The 17,392-nt window shown below is 44.3% G+C and overlaps 1 protein-coding gene across 1 annotated transcript in view; it reads right to left on the bottom strand.

The window, feature by feature from the left end:
• tiam1a (TIAM Rac1 associated GEF 1a) overlaps positions 1 to 17,392 on the bottom strand; it is a 264,051-nt gene that overhangs the window by 97,567 nt on the left and 149,092 nt on the right. The window contains 1 exon segment of the mRNA XM_065004978.1: positions 11,385 to 11,489. Coding sequence (XP_064861050.1) covers positions 11,385 to 11,489 — 105 coding nt within the window.

Genomic DNA, 17,392 nt, shown 5'->3' with positions numbered 1-17,392 from the left:
TGCAGAGATGGTTGTCCTTCTGGAAGGTTCTCCCATCTCCACAGAGGAACTCTGGAGCTCTGTCAGAGTGACCATCAGGTTCTTGGTCACCTCCCTGACCAAGGCCCGACTCCACTGATTGTCTCCTGTCTTGGAGCTCTACGGACAATCCCTACGACCTCATATGGCTTGGTTTTTTGCTCTGACATGCACTGTCAACTTATATAAACAGGTGTGTGCCTTTCTAAATCACGTCCAATCAATTGAATTTACTACAGATGGAAACATCTCAAGGATGGTCAATGGAAACAGGATGCAACTGAGCGAAGGGTTGGAATACGTAATATGTAAATACGTAATATGTAAATACGTAATATGTAAATATGTAATATGTAAATACGCAATATGTAAATACGTAATATGTAAATATGTCATATGTAAATGCGTAATATGTAAATATGTCATATGTAAATGCGTAATATGTAAATACATAATATGTAAATACGTTTATTTCATGTTTTTATTATTTTTATACATTTTAAGTAGTAATTAAGTGTAGATTGATGAAGATTTTTTATTTATTTAATCTATTTCAGAATAAGGCTGTAATGTAACAAAATATGGAGAAAGGGAAGGGGTGTGAATACTTTACAAATGCACTATATGTGCTAGAGATCAGATCTGTGTTAGAGATCATAGATGGTTGTTAAATGTCTCAGCGTCTCAACATCACCACAAGCAATCTTACCGATTGCGTTTCAGAGTTTAACAGTCGGAAAGCTATGACCTCAAATCCCATATCAAGTATTTTCTAGAAGTCCTGAACAACTAGACTCTGATGTGGCCATGCTTGAAGTATCACAGCATTCCAGTTTTTAACGACCCTAACCTCACCCCAACCCTACACCCCAAAAACAAAGAGTGTGTGTATTTGCCCAGCAGCTTTCGTTAACGTTACCTTTGACCTTTGACCTCTTAGTGGCCTCAGCAGTGGCTACATGTGAACACACAGCTGTGTGTATGAATACCCAAACTGAAACAGTAGCCTAGTGTGTTTATGAATACACAGACTGAAACAGTAGCCTAGTGTGTTTAAGTCACCATGGATAAATACTCTGTGTCACATTACAGAGAGTGTGTGTGAGAGAGAGAGAGAGAGAGAGAGAGAGAGAGTGTGTGAGAGAGAGAGAGAGGGAGAGAGAGATGGGGGAGAGAGAGAGAGAGAGAGAGAGAGAGAAGGGAGAGAGAGATGGAGGAAGATAGAGAGAGATAGGGAGAGAGAGAGAGTAGGGAGAGAGAGAGAGAGAGAGAGAGAGAGAGAGAGAGAGAGAGAGGGAAAGAGAGGGTAGAGAAAGAGAGAGAGAGATGGAGAGAGAGAGAGAGAGATGGAGGAAGATAGAGAGAGATGGGGAGAGATGGAGGAAGAGAGTGAGAGAGAGAGAGAGATGAGGGAGAGAGAGTGAGCGAGAGAGAGAGAGGGATGGATGGAAAGACAGAGGAAGAGAGAGATGGAAATCATCTGCATTATAGACATTTCCTCAGTGAAAACAATGTACTGAGCAAATATAAAATATATTTTTACACACATATTAACCACATATTCACCCCGCACACCCTTTATTTATTTAACTCAGTTAAGAACAAACAATGACAGCTTAGGAACAGCGGGTTAACTGCCTTCTTGAGGGGCAAAAGACTGATCTTTACCTTGTCAGCTCAGGGATTCGAACTAGCAACCTTTCGGTTAATGGCCCAAGACTCTAAACACTACTCTGCCACCCGAATTGACAAACAAACAAACAAACAAACCAAAACAAAGGCAAAGTCTTCTCATGCTTTGTTGATTTCAAAAAGCTTCGGACTCAATTTGGGTCTGCTATACAAACTGATGTAAAACAGTATTGGGGGAAAAACATACAACATTTTAAAACCCAACGATACAAATTTGGGGAAAAAACATACATTTCTTTCAACAGGATGAGACAGGGATGCAGCTTAAGCCCCACCCTCTTCAACTTATATATCAACAAATTTGACCCCAATAACTACCGTGGGATATGCGTCAACAGTAACCTTGGGGAAAACCCTCTGTATTATGATTAACAGCAGACTCGTACATTTCCTCAATGAAAACAATGTACTGAGCAAATGTCAAATTGGCTTTTTATCAAATTACCATACGACAGACCACGTATTCATCCTGCACACCCTAATTGACAAATAAACATACCAAAACAAAGGCAATGTCTTCTAATGCTTTGTTGATTTCAAAAGAGCATTCGATTCAATTTGGCATGAGGGTCTGCTATACAAATTGATGGAAAGTGGCGTTGGGGGTAAAACATACATTATAAAATCCATGTACACAAACAACAAGTGTGTGGTTAAAATAGGCAAAAAACACACACATTTCTTCCCACGGGGCCGTGGGGTGAGACAGGGATGCAGCTTAAGCCCCACCCTCTTCAATTTATATATCAACAATTGGCAAGGGCACTAGAAAAATCTGCAGCACCCGGGATTCACCCTACAAGAATCTGAAGTCAAATGTCTGCTGTTTGCTGATGATCTGGTGCTTCTGTCACCAACCAAGGAGTGCCTACAGCAGCACCTAGATTTTCTGAACAGATTCTGACAAGACCTGGGCCCTAACAGACCTGGACCCTGCCAGTCCTGGGCCCTGACAGACCTGGGCCCTGACAGACCTGGGCCCTGACAGACCTGGACCCTGACAAACCTGGGCCCTGACAAACCTGGGCCCTGACAGACCTGGACCCTGACAAACCTGGGCCCTGACAAACCTGGGCCCTGACAGACCTGGACCCTGACAGACCCTGACAGACCTGGGCCCTGACAGACCTGGGCCCTGACAGTGCTCCAAAATAGGTCCAGTTGCCAGGACTACAAATACAAATTCCATCTAGACATTGTTGCCCTACAGCAGTGGTTACCAAACCTTTTATAGTCCCGTATCCCTTCAAACATTCAACCTCCAGCTGCGTACCCCCTCTAGCACCAGAGTCAGCACATCATCTCAAATGTTGTTTTTTTGCCATCATTGTAAGCTTGCCACACACACAATACGATACATGTATTAAACACAAGAATGAGTGTGAGTTTTTGCCACAACCCGGCTCGTGGGAAGTGACAAAGAGCTCTTATAGGACCAGGGCACAAATAATAATATAATAATAATCATTAATTTAGCTCTTTATTTAACCATCTTACATATAAATCCTCATTTGTTCATCGAAAATTGTGAATAACTCACCACAGGTTAATGAGAAGGGTGTGCTTGAAAGGATGCACATAACTCTGCAATGTTGGGTTGTATTGGAGAGAGTCTCAGTCTTAAATCATTTTCTACACACAGTCTGTGCCTGTCTTTAGTTTTCATGCTAGTGAGGGCCGAGATTCCTCACGAGAGACAAGGCTTTTCTACGCCATAAAAAGGAGCATAGAATTCGACATCAATTATGATCTGACTAAAAATACTTGAATCAGTTATAGAACATTTGAACATCTTGGCCATGTTCTGTTATAATCTCCACCCGGCACAGCCAGAAGAGGACTGGCCATCCCACATATGCTCTCTCTAATTCTCTCTTTCTTTCTCTCTCTCTCTCGGAGGACCTGAGCCCTAGGACCGTGCCCCAGGACTACCTGACATGATGACTCCTTGCTGTCCCCAGTCCACCTGACTGTGCTGCTGCTCCAGTTTCAACTGTTCTGCCTTATTATTATTCGACCATGCTGGTCATTTATGAACATTTGAACATCTTGGCCATGTTCTGTTATAATCTCCACCCGGCACAGCCAGAAGAGGACTGGCCACCCCACGTAGCCTGGTTCCTCTCTAGGTTTCTTCCTACGTTTTGGCCTTTCTAGGGAGTTTTTCCTAGCCACCGTGCTTCTACACCTGCATTGCTTGCTGTTTGGGGTTTTAGGCTGGGTTTCTGTACAGCACTTTGAGATATCAGCTGATGTACGAAGGGCTATATAAATAAATTTGATTTGATTTGATTTGATTTCCCTTCATGGTTGTGAGGTCTGGGTTCTGCTCACCAACCAAAAATTCACAAATTGAGGCTCTGCATGCAGAATTCTGCAAAAAATATCCTCTGTATACAACGTAAAACACCAAATAATGCATGCAGAGCCGAATTAGGCCGATACCCGCTAATTATCAAAATCCAGAAAAATAGCTGTAAAATCTACAACCACCTAAAAGGAAGTGATTCCCAAACCTTCCATAACAAAGCCATCACCTACAGAGAGATGAACCTGGAGAAGAGTCCCCTAAGCAAGCTGGTCCTGGGGCTTTGCTCACAAACACAAACACCCCACAGAGCCCCAGTACAGCAACACAATTAGACACAACCATATCATGAGAAAACAAAAAGATAATTACTTCACACATTGGAAAGAATTTACAAAAAAACAGAATAAACTAGAAGGCTATTTGGCCCTAAACAGAGAGTACACAATGGCAGAATACCTGACCACTGTGACTGACCAAAAAATGAAGGAAAGCTTTGACTATGTACAGACTCAGTGAGCATAGCCTTGCTATTGAGAAAGGCCGCAGTAGGCAGACCTGGCTTTCAAGAGAAGACAGGCTATGTGCACACCGCCCACAAAATAAGGTGGAAACTCAGCTGCACTTCCTAACCTCCTGCCAAATATATGACCATATTAGAGACACCTAATATTGAAGTCGGAAGTTTACATACACCTCAGAATAATAGTAGAGCGAATTATTTATTTCAGCTTTTATTTATTTCATCACATTCCCATTGGGCCAGAAGGTTACATACACTCAATTAGTATTTGTTAGCATTACCTTTAAATTGTTTAACTTGGGTCAAACGTTTCGGGTAGCCTTCCACAAGCTTCCCGCAATACGCTGGGTGAATTTTGGCCCATTCCTCCTGACAGAGCTGGTATAACTGAATCAGGTTTGTTGGTCTCCTTGCTTGAACACGCTTTTTCAGTTCTGCCCACACATTTTCTATGGGATTGAGGTCAGGCCTTTGTGATGGCCACTCCAATACCTCTACTTTGCTGTCCTTAAGCCATTTTGCCACAACTTTGGAAGAATGCTTGGGGTCATTGCCCATTTGGAAGACCCATTTGCGACCAAGCTTTAACTTCTTGACTGATGTCTTGAGATGTTGCTTCAATATATCCACATAATTTCCCCCTCCTCATGATGCCATCTATTTTGTGAAGTGCCCCAATCCCTCCTGCATTAAAGCACCCCCACAATATGATGCTGCCACCCCCGTGCTTCACGGTTGGGATGGTATTCTTTGGCTTGCAAGCCTCCCCCTTTTTCCTCCAAACATAACGATGGTCATTATGGCCAAACAGTTCTATTTTTGTTTCATCAGACCAGAGGACATTTCTCCAAAATGCACGATCTTTGTCCCCATGTGCAGTTGCAGACTGTAGTCTGGCTTTTTAATTGCAGTTTTGGAGCAGTGGCTTCTTCCTTGCTGAGCGGCCTTTCAGGTTATGTCGATATAGGACTCGTTTTACTGTGAATATAGATACTTTTGTACCTGTTTCCTCTAGCATCTTCACAGTGTCCTTTGCTGTTGTTCTGGGATTGATTTGCACTTTTCACACCAAAGTACGTTCATCTCTAGGAGACAAAACGCGTCTCCTTCCTGAGTGGTATGACGGCTGCGTGGTCCCATGGTACTATTGTTTGTACAAATGATCCCAAGGATGAACCAGACTTGTGAAGGTCTCCGATTTTTCTTACGAGGTCTTGGCTGATTTATTTTGATGCTCCCCTGATGTCAAGCGAAGAGGCACTGAATTTGAAGGTAGGCCTTGAAATACATCCACAAGTACACCTCCAATTGACTCAAATTATGTCAAATTAAGATTAAATTATCAGAAGCTTCTAAAGCCATGACATCATTTTCTGGAATTTTCTTTTCCAAGCTGTTTAAAGGCAGTCAACTTAGTGGATGTAAGTGAAACTATCTGACTGTAAACAATTGATGGAAAAATTACTTGTGTCATGGAAATAGTAGATGTAGTAGATGTCCTAGCCAAAACTATAGTTTGTTAAACAAGAAATTTGTGGAGTGGTTGAAAAAATGAGTTTTAATGACTGTATGTATGACTGTATGTAAACTTCAGACTTCAACTCTGATCACACTGACGCCAAAATATTTCTGAAACAAATCCAAATGTGATAAACTCCCATAGCTATTGGATGAAATACCACCACCGTGAAGCATGGAGGAGGAGGTGTGATGGTGTGGGGGTGCTTTGCAGGTGACACTGTAAGAGGCACATTATTTATAATTCAAGGAACACTTAACCAGCATGGCTACCACATCATTCTGCAGAGATACGCCATCCCATCTGGTTTGTGCTTAGCTGGACTATCATTTGTTTTTCAATGGGACAATAAACCAACACACCTCCAGGCTGTGTAAGGGCTATTTGACCAACAAGGAGAGTGATGGAGTGCTACATCAGATGATGTGGCCTCCACAATCACACGACCTCAACCCAATTGAGATGGTTTGGGATGAGTTGGACCGCAGAGAAGGAAAAGCAGCCAACAAGTGCTCAGCATATGTGGGAACTCCTTTAAGACTGTTGGAAAAGCATTCCAGGTGAAGCTTGTTGAGAGAATGCCAAGATTGTGCAAAGCTGTCATCAAGGAAAAAGGTGGCTACTTTGAAGAATTTTAAATGAAAAATATATTTTGATTTGTTTAACACTTTTTTGGTTACTACATGATTCCATATGTGTTACTTCACAGTTTTGATGTCTTCACTATTATTCTACAATGTAGAAAATAGTCCAAATAAAGAAAAACTCTGGAATGGGTAGGTGTGTCCAAACTTTTGACTGGTACTGTATATATATATTTATATACACAAAATACATATTTATTTTTACAAATTTGTAACCCGTTTTTGTAGTAGACACAAATCTATCTTCCACAGGTTACCTTCAGACAAGTCCTATGACACTTGTGGGGGTCGTAGAGTCTCCCCTTTACATTGAGGGGTCACCTCACACTTGTAGGGGTCGTAGAGTCTCCCCTTTACATTGAGGGGTCACCTCACACTTGTAGGGGTTGTAGAGTCTCCCCTTTACATTGAGGGGTCACCTCACACTTGTAGGGGTCGTAGAGTCTCCCCTTTACGTTGAGGGGTCACCTCACACTTGTAGGGGTCGTAGAGTCTCCCCTTTACATTGATGGGTCACCTCACACTTGTAGGGGTCGTAGAGTCTCCCCTTTACATTGAGGGGTCACCTCACACTTGTAGGGGTCGTAGAGTCTCCCCTTTACATTGATGGGTCACCTCACACTTGTAGGGGTCGTAGAGTCTCCCCTTTACATTGAGGGGTCACCTCACACTTGTAGGGGTCGTAGAGTCTCCCCTTTCCATTGAGGGGTCACCTCACACTTGTAGGGGTCGTAGAGTCTCCCCTTTACGTTGAGGGGTCACCTCACACTTGTAGGGGTCGTAGAGTCTCCCCTTTACATTGAGGGGTCACCTCACACTTGTAGGGGTCGTAGAGTCTCCCCTTTACGTTGAGGGGTCACCTCACACTTGTAGGGGTCGTAGAGTCTCCCCTTTACATTGAGGGTCACCTCACAGGGGTCGTAGAGTCTCCCCTGTTGAGGGGTCACCTCACACTTGTAGGGTCGTAGAGTCTCCCCTTTACGTTGAGGGGTCACCTCACACTTGTAGGGGTCGTAGAGTCTCCCCTTTACATTGAGGGGTCACCTCACACTTGTAGGGGTCGTAGAGTCTCCCCTTTACATTGAGGGGTCACCTCACACTTGTAGGGGTCGTAGAGTCTCCCCTTTACGTTGAGGGGTCACCTCACACTTGTAGGGGTCGTAGAGTCTCCCCTTTACATTGAGGGGTCACCTCACACTTGTAGGGGTCGTAGAGTCTCCCCTTTACGTTGAGGGGTCACCTCACACTTGTAGGGTCGTAGAGTCTCCCCTTTACATTGAGGGTCACCTCACACTTGTAGGGGTCGTAGAGTCTCCCCTTTACGTTGAGGGGTCACCTCACACTTGTAGGGTCGTAGAGTCTCCCCTTTACATTGAGGGGTCACCTCACACTTGTAGGGGTCGTAGAGTCTCCCCTTTACGTTGAGGGTCACCTCACACTTGTAGGGGTCGTAGAGTCTCCCCTTTACGTTGAGGGTCACCTCACACTTGTGGGGTCGTAGAGTCTCCCCTTTACATTGAGGGTCACCTCACACTTGTAGGGGTCGTAGAGTCTCCCCTTTACATTGAGGGGTCACCTCACACTTGTAGGGGTCGTAGAGTCTCCCCTTTACGTTGAGGGGTCACCTCACACTTGTAGGGGTCGTAGAGTCTCCCCTTTACGTTGAGGGGTCACCTCACACTTGTAGGGGTCGTAGAGTCTCCCCTTTACGTTGAGGGTCACCTCACACTTGTAGGGGTCGTAGAGTCTCCCCTTTACATTGAGGGTCACCTCACACTTGTAGGGGGTCGTAGAGTCTCCCCTTTACGTTGAGGGGTCACCTCACACTTGTAGGGGTCGTAGAGTCTCCCCTTTACATTGAGGGGTCACCTCACACTTGTAGGGGTCGTAGAGTCTCCCCTTTACGTTGAGGGGTCACCTCACACTTGTAGGGGTCGTAGAGTCTCCCCTTTACATTGAGGGGTCACCTCACACTTGTAGGGGTCGTAGAGTCTCCCCTTTCCATTGAGGGGTCACCTCACACTTGTAGGGGTCGTAGAGTCTCCCCTTTACGTTGAGGGGTCATAATAGTTTTGCAGGACAAACCGTTCGAACGCTACAGACGTTTTCTTGAAACGACAGACTTTTGGGACGTGTCATGGTCTGATAAACCCTGCTCACCACAGATCTGTCATGGTCTGATAAACCCTGCTCACCACAGATCTGTCATGGTCTGATAAACCCTGCTCACCACAGATCTGTCATGGTCTGATAAACCCTGCTCACCACAGATCTGTCATGGTCTGATAAACCCTGCTCACCACAGATCTGTCATGGTCTGATAAACCCTGCTCACCACAGATCTGTCATGGTCTGATAAACCCTGCTCACCACAGATCTGTCATGGTCTGATAAACCCTGCTCACCACAGATCTGTCATGGTCTGATAAACCCTGCTCACCACAGATCTGTCATGGTCTGATAAACCCTGCTCACCACAGATCTGTCATGGTCTGATAAACCCTGCTCACCACAGATCTGTCATGGTCTGATAAACCCTGCTCACCACAGATCTGTCATGGTCTGATAAACCCTGCTCACCACAGATCTGTCATGGTCTGATAAACCCTGCTCACCACAGATCTGTCATGGTCTGATAAACCCTGCTCACCACAGATCTGTCATGGTCTGATAAACCCTGCTCACCACAGATCTGTCATGGTCTGATAAACCCTGCTCACCACAGATCTGTCATGGTCTGATAAACCCTGCTCACCACAGATCTGTCATGGTCTGATAAACCCTGCTCACCACAGATCTGTCATGGTCTGATAAACCCTGCTCACCACAGATCTGTCATGGTCTGATAAACCCTGCTCACCACAGATCTGTCATGGTCTGATAAACCCTGCTCACCACAGATCTGTCATGGTCTGATAAACCCTGCTCACCACAGATCTGTCATGGTCTGATAAACCCTGCTCACCACAGATCTGTCATGGTCTGATAAACCCTGCTCACCACAGATCTGTCATGGTCTGATAAACCCTGCTCACCACAGATCTGTCATGGTCTGATAAACCCTGCTCACCACAGATCTGTCATGGTCTGATAAACCCTGCTCACCACAGATCTGTCATGGTCTGATAAACCCTGCTCACCACAGATCTGTCATGGTCTGATAAACCCTGCTCACCACAGATCTGTCATGGTCTGATAAACCCTGCTCACCACAGATCTGTCATGGTCTGATAAACCCTGCTCACCACAGATCTGTCATGGTCTGATAAACCCTGCTCACCACAGATCTGTCATGGTCTGATAAACCCTGCTCACCACAGATCTGTCATGGTCTGATAAACCCTGCTCACCACAGATCTGTCATCTGATAAACCCTGCTCTGATGTGTCAGGTCTGATAAACCCTGCTCACCACAGATCTGTCAAGGTCTGATAAACCCTGCTCACCACAGATCTGTCATGGTCTGATAAACCCTGCTCACCACAGATCTGTCATGGTCTGATAAACCCTGCTCACCACAGATCTGTCATGGTCTGATAAACCCTGCTCACCACAGATCTGTCATGGTCTGATAAACCCTGCTCACCACAGATCTGTCATGGTCTGATAAACCCTGCTCACCACAGATCTGTCATGGTCTGATAAACCCTGCTCACCACAGATCTGTCATGGTCTGATAAACCCTGCTCACCACAGATGTGTCATGGTCTGATAAACCCTGCTCACCACAGATCTGTCATGGTCTGATAAACCCTGCTCACCACAGATCTGTCATGGTCTGATAAACCCTGCTCACCACAGATGTGTCATGGTCTGATAAACCCTGCTCACCACAGATCTGTCAAGGTCTGATAAACCCTGCTCACCACAGATCTGTCATGGTCTGATAAACCCTGCTCACCACAGATCTGTCATGGTCTGATAAACCCTGCTCACCACAGATCTGTCATGGTCTGATAAACCCTGCTCACCACAGATGTGTCAAGGTCTGATAAACCCAATTTTTTTTATTATTTTTAATTATGTTATTTAGATTCGACTCTAGAGGGGTAAAAATAACCTTGAGAAAAACGACTATACTTATCATAGTGATTCAGGTGTAACATTGAAACTGAATAATATCAACATTAGACAACTATAACGAAAACCCTGAAATTGCTGAAATAAGTCAATAAAATCATTAATGAGAGAATAGCTAGATTAACTGATAATACAAATAGCAGTGAGAATAAATAACACCAAGTGAGAGGGCACTGTTTTGCAAAAGAGACAACAAAAATTTAACACCACCTTTTCACGTGTGGAAAATAATATTTTTCACGTGAAAAAAAACAAATTTGCATTTTCACATGTGGAAAAACACATTTGCATTTTAAAATGCGAACAAATTAATTTGCATTTTCACAATGTGAACAAATTAATTTGTATTTTCACATGTGAAAAAACAAATTTGCATTTTCAAATGTGAACAAATTCATTTTGCATTTTCACAATGTGAAAAAACAAATTTGCATTTTCACATGTGAAAAAACTGCATCTGGTTTTTCCATAAGGGTTGCACTATGTTGAATAGGTTTATTTATGAAAAATAACAGCACAGTGAATTAGGTTTTGGGGTTACCGTGTCTGTTTGTGTATCCTATTTAACCAACATGACATATTCCTTCTATTCTCCCTCACCAGATCAGAGACGTCTTCTTCCATTTTGGGAACATATAGCAGCAGCTGATCCTCTACACACACCTTCAGACGCAGGTAGAAGTTAGACGGGTCCAGTTTATGGGCCTAGGGATGGAGAGGTAGAAGTTAGACGGGTCCAGTTTATGGGCCTAGGGATGGAGAGGTAGAAGTTAGACGGGTCCAGTTTATGGGCCTAGGGATGGAGAGGCAGAAGTTAGACGGGTCCAGTTTATGGGCCTAGGGATGGAGAGGTAGAGAGTTAGAGGGATGGGGTCCAGTTTATGGGCCTAGGGATGGAGAGGTAGAAGTTAGACGGGTCCAGTTTATGGGCCTAGGGATGGAGAGGTAGAAGTTAGACGGGTCCAGTTTATGGGCCTAGGGATGGAGAGGTAGAAGTTAGACGGGTCCAGTTTATGGGCCTAGGGATGGAGAGGTAGAAGTTAGACGGGTCCAGTTTATGGGCCTAGGGATGGAGAGGTAGAAGTTAGACGGGTCCAGTTTATGGGCCTAGGGATGGAGAGGTAGAAGTTAGACGGGTCCAGTTTATGGGCCTAGGGATGGAGAGGTAGAAGTTAGACGGGTCCAGTTTATGGGCCTAGGGATGGAGAGGTTAGAAGTTAGACGGGTCCAGTTTATGGGCCTAGGGATGGAGAGGTAGAAGTTAGACGGGTCCAGTTTATGGGCCTATGGGATAGAAGGACGGGTCCAGTTTATGGGCCTAGGGATGGAGAGGTAGAAGTTAGACGGGTCCAGTTTATGGGCCTAGGGATGGAGAGGTAGAAGTTAGACGGGTCCAGTTTATGGGCCTAGGGATGGAGAGGTAGAAGTTAGACGGGTCCAGTTTATGGGCCTAGGGATGGAGAGGTAGAAGTTAGACGGGTCCAGTTTATGGGCCTAGGGATGGAGAGGTAGAAGTTAGACGGGTCCAGTTTATGGGCCTAGGGATGGAGAGGTAGAAGTTAGACGGGTCCAGTTTATGGGCCTAGGGATGGAGAGGTAGAAGTTGGACGGGTCCAGTTTATGGGCCTAGGGATGGAGAGGTAGAAGTTAAACAGGTCGAGTGAGAGTGAGAGAGAGGGGAGAGCGAGAGACAGAGAGAGAGACAGAGAGAAGAGAGACATTAATTTGCAAAGACATGAACACCAGAGCCAATTCATGTTAATATTGAAGCTGCTGAGATTGAAACCCTGGCTAAGATTGAGGTTATGAGAGCTTGGTTCCAGATGTCACGGTTGAAAAGAGGGACAGAAGGTTTTCGTTTCTGTCTCCACATTGTGTTTCTGTCTCCACATGTGTTTCTGTCTCCACATGTGTTTCTGTCTCCACATGTGTTTCTGTCTCCACATGTGTTTCTGTCTCCACATTGTGTTTCTGTCTCCACATTGTGTTTCTGTCTCCACATGTGTTTCTGTCTCCACATGTGTTTCTGTCTCCACATTGTGTTTCTGTCTCCACATGTGTTTCTGTCTCCACATTGTGTTTCTGTCTCCACATTGTGTTTCTGTCTCCACATTGTGTTTCTGTCTCCACATGTGTTTCTGTCTCCACATGTGTTTCTGTCTCCACATGTGTTTCTGTCTGTGTTTCTCTCACATGTGTTTCTGTCTCCACATTGTGTTTCTGTCTCCACATGTGTTTCTGTCTCCACATGTGTTTCTGTCTCCACATGTGTTTCTGTCTCCACATTGTGTTTCTGTCTCCACATGTGTTTCTGTCTCCACATGTGTTTCTGTCTCCACATGTGTTTCTGTCTCCACATGTGTTTCTGTCTCCACATGTGTTTCTGTCTCCACATTGTGTTTCTGTCTCCACATGTGTTTCTGTCTCCACATGTGTTTCTGTCTCCACATGTGTTTCTGTCTCCACATTGTGTTTCTGTCTCCACATTGTGTTTCTGTCTCCACATTGTGTTTCTGTCTCCACATTGTGTTTCTGTCTCCACATGTGTTTCTGTCTCCACATGTGTTTCTGTCTCCACATGTGTTTCTGTCTCCACATGTGTTTCTGTCTCCACATGTGTTTCTGTCTCCACATTGTGTTTCTGTCTCCACATGTGTTTCTGTCTCCACATTGTGTTTCTGTCTCCACATTGTGTTTCTGTCTCCACATTGTGTTTCTGTCTCCACATTGTTTCTGTCTTTCTTTCTGTCTCCACATGTGTTTCTGTCTCCACATGTGTTTCTGTCTCCACATGTGTTTCTGTCTCCACATGTGTTTCTGTCTCCACATGTGTTTCTGTCTCCACATTGTGTTTCTGTCTCCACATGTGTTTCTGTCTCCACATTGTGTTTCTGTCTCCACATTGTGTTTCTGTCTCCACATTGTGTTTCTGTCTCCACATGTGTTTCTGTCTCCACATTGTGTTTCTGTCTCCACATTGTGTTTCTGTCTCCACATTGTGTTTCTGTCTCCACATTGTGTTTCTGTCTCCACATGTGTTTCTGTCTCCACATTGTGTTTCTGTCTCCACATTGTGTTTCTGTCTCCACATTGTGTTTCTGTCTCCACATTGTGTTTCTGTCTCCACATGTGTTTCTGTCTCCACATTGTGTTTCTGTCTCCACATGTGTTTCTGTCTCCACATGTGTTTCTGTCTCCACATTGTGTTTCTGTCTCCACATTGTGTTTCTGTCTCCACATGTGTTTCTGTCTCCACATGTGTTTCTGTCTCCACATGTGTTTCTGTCTCCACATGTTTCTGTGTTTCTGTCTCCACATTGTGTTTCTGTCTCCACATGTGTTTCTGTCTCCACATGTGTTTCTGTCTCCACATTGTGTTTCTGTCTCCACATTGTGTTTCTGTCTCCACATTGTGTTTCTGTCTCCACATTGTGTTTCTGTGTTTCTGTCCACATTGTGTTTCTGTCTCCACATTGTGTTTCTGTCTCCACATTGTGTTTCTGTCTCCACATGTGTTTCTGTCTCCACATGTGTTTCTGTCTCCACATGTGTTTCTGTCTCCACATGTGTTTCTGTCTCCACATGTGTTTCTGTCTCCACATTGTGTTTCTGTCTCCACATTGTGTTTCTGTCTCCACATTGTGTTTCTGTCTCCACATTGTGTTTCTGTCTCCACATTGTGTTTCTGTCTCCACATGTGTTTCTGTCTCCACATGTGTTTCTGTCTCCACATGTGTTTCTGTCTCCACATTGTGTTTCTGTCTCCACATGTGTTTCTGTCTCCACATGTGTTTCTGTCTCCACATTGTGTTTCTGTCTCCACATTGTGTTTCTGTCTCCACATGTGTTTCTGTCTCCACATGTGTTTCTGTCTCCACATGTGTTTCTGTCTCCACATGTGTTTCTGTCTCCACATGTGTTTCTGTCTCCACATGTGTTTCTGTCTCCACATTGTGTTTCTGTCTCCACATGTGTTTCTGTCTCCACATGTGTTTCTGTCTCCACATGTGTTTCTGTCTCCACATGTGTTTCTGTCTCCACATGTGTTTCTGTCTCCATGTGTTTCTGTCTCCACATGTGTTTCTGTTTCTGTCTCCACATTGTGTTTCTGTCTCCACATGTGTTTCTGTCTCCACATGTGTTTCTGTCTCCACATGTGTTTCTGTCTCCACATGTGTTTCTGTCTCCACATGTGTTTCTGTCTCCACATGTGTTTCTGTCTCCACATTGTGTTTCTGTCTCCACATTGTGTTTCTGTCTCCACATTGTGTTTCTGTCTCCACATGTGTTTCTGTCTCCACATGTGTTTCTGTCTCCACATGTGTTTCTGTCTCCACATGTGTTTCTGTCTCCACATGTGTTTCTGTCTCCACATGTGTTTCTGTCTCCACATGTGTTTCTGTCTCCACATGTGTTTCTGTCTCCACATTGTGTTTCTGTCTCCACATGTGTTTCTGTCTCCACATTGTGTTTCTGTCTCCACATGTGTTGTTACAAACAATATACACAAAATAATCAGTAATGTGAAAGTGGAAGAAAAATGTTAACTTTGTAAAATATATACATATCTATGAACAACAAAAGTATTCAGAACCCCTAGACTTTTACCACATTTAGTTAGAAAAAAAAAAAAAAAGTTAAATATTAGCTAACTTATTTAAAACAAATTAAAAACAGAAATACCTTATTTACATAAATATACAGACCCTTTGTTATGAGACTCTAAATTGAGCTCAGGCTCATTGTGTTAACATTGAGATGTTTCTACAACTTGTGGTAAATTAAATAGACTGGACATTGGAAAAGCACGCACCTGTCTATATAAGGTCACACAGTTGACAGTGCATGTCAGAGCAAAAAACAAGCCATGAGGTCGAAGGAATTATTCGTAGAGCTCCGAGACACGATTGTGTCAAGGCACAGATCTGGGGAAGGGTACCAAAACATTTCTGCAGAAAGTACCCAAGAACAAAGTGGACTCCATCATTCTGAAATGGAAGAAGTTTGGCACCATCAAGACTCTTCCTAGAACTGGCCGCCCGGCCAAACTGAGCAATCTGGGGAGAAGGGCCTTGGTCAGGGAGGTGACCAAGAACCTGATGGTCACTGACAAAAGTCCAGAGTATCATCTGTGGAGATGGGAGAACCTTCCAGAAGGACAACTATCTCTGCAGCACTCCACCAATCAGGTCTTTATGGTAGAGTGGCCAGATGGAAGCCACTCCTCAGTAAAAGGCACATGACAGCCCGCTTGGAGTTTGCCAAAAGGCCCCTAAAGACTCTCAGACCATGAGAAACAAGATTATCTGGTCTGATGAAACCAAGACTGAACTCTTTGGCCTGAATGCCAAGCATCACGTCTGGTGGAAACATGGCACAATCCCTACGATGAAGCATGGTGGTGGCAGCATCATGCTGTGGGCATGTTTTTCAGTGGCAGGGACTGGGAAACTTGTCAGGATTGAGGGAAAGATGAATGGAGCAAAGTACAGAGAGATCCTTGAGAGAACCTGCTCCAGAGCTCCAGAGCGCTCAAGACCTCAGACTGGGGTGAAGGTTCACCCCAGACAACGACCCTAAGCAATCAGCCAAGACAATGCAGGAGTGGCTTCAGGACAAGTCTCTGAATGTCCTTGAAGGCCAAGTCAGCGTGCATGCGCCCAGCCCACCACAAGGAGTCGCTAGAGCGCGATGGGACAAGGACATCCCGGCCGGCCAAACTCTCCCCTAACCCGGATGACCGTTGCGCCACTTGGGAGGCCACACCCATCGTTATTATATTTCCCAACATGCTCTACTGCAGGTAGATTTTTTAGGATTGTTTTTAATATCTGTGATTTTTGCATCTACATTGATTGATTGATTATAGTTATGCTTCAAAGAAAACAATACAGTCTTGTATTGTCTTGTATTAAAACCCCTGCTTCTACACCTGCATTGTTTGCTGTTTGGGGTTTTAGGCTGGGTTTCTGTACAGCACTTTGAGATATCAGCTGATGTACGAAGGGCTATATAAATACATTTGATTTGATTTGATTTGTTCTGGATGACTGTGTAATCTCGCTCTCAGAGCATGCGCACACCAGCTGGCAAGTGTCGTCACAAACATTTTCAATCTCTCCTTGTCCCAGTCTATAATCCCAGTCTATAATCTGTCAGAGGAAGGCCTTAAAAATTGTCAGAACTTCAGCCACCCAAGCCAGTTCACTACTGTCCGGCAAACGACACCAGAACATAAGCTCTTGGACCAACAGGCTTCGAGACACCTTCTACCCACAAGCCAAACAGCTGCTAAATAGCCATCAGACTGCTAAATAGCCATCAGACTGCTAAATAGCCATCAGACTGATAAATAGCCATCAGACTGATAAATAGCCATCAGACTGATAACTGATAAATAGCCATCAGACTGCTAAATAGCCATCAGACTGATAAATAGCCATCAGACTGATAACTGATAAATAGCCATCAGACTGATAAATATCCATCAGACTGATAAATAGCCATCAGACTGATAAATAGCCATCAGACTGATAAATAAGACTGAATAGTTGATTAAATGGTTACACAGACAATGTGAGTTGACCATATTTTGCACTTACTATACA

This window comes from Oncorhynchus nerka, linkage group LG19 (genome assembly GCF_034236695.1).
Source record: "Oncorhynchus nerka isolate Pitt River linkage group LG19, Oner_Uvic_2.0, whole genome shotgun sequence".
In the NCBI taxonomy this organism is placed as follows: Eukaryota; Metazoa; Chordata; class Actinopteri; order Salmoniformes; family Salmonidae; genus Oncorhynchus; species Oncorhynchus nerka.
This window is presented reverse-complemented; position numbering and strand designations above follow the sequence as displayed.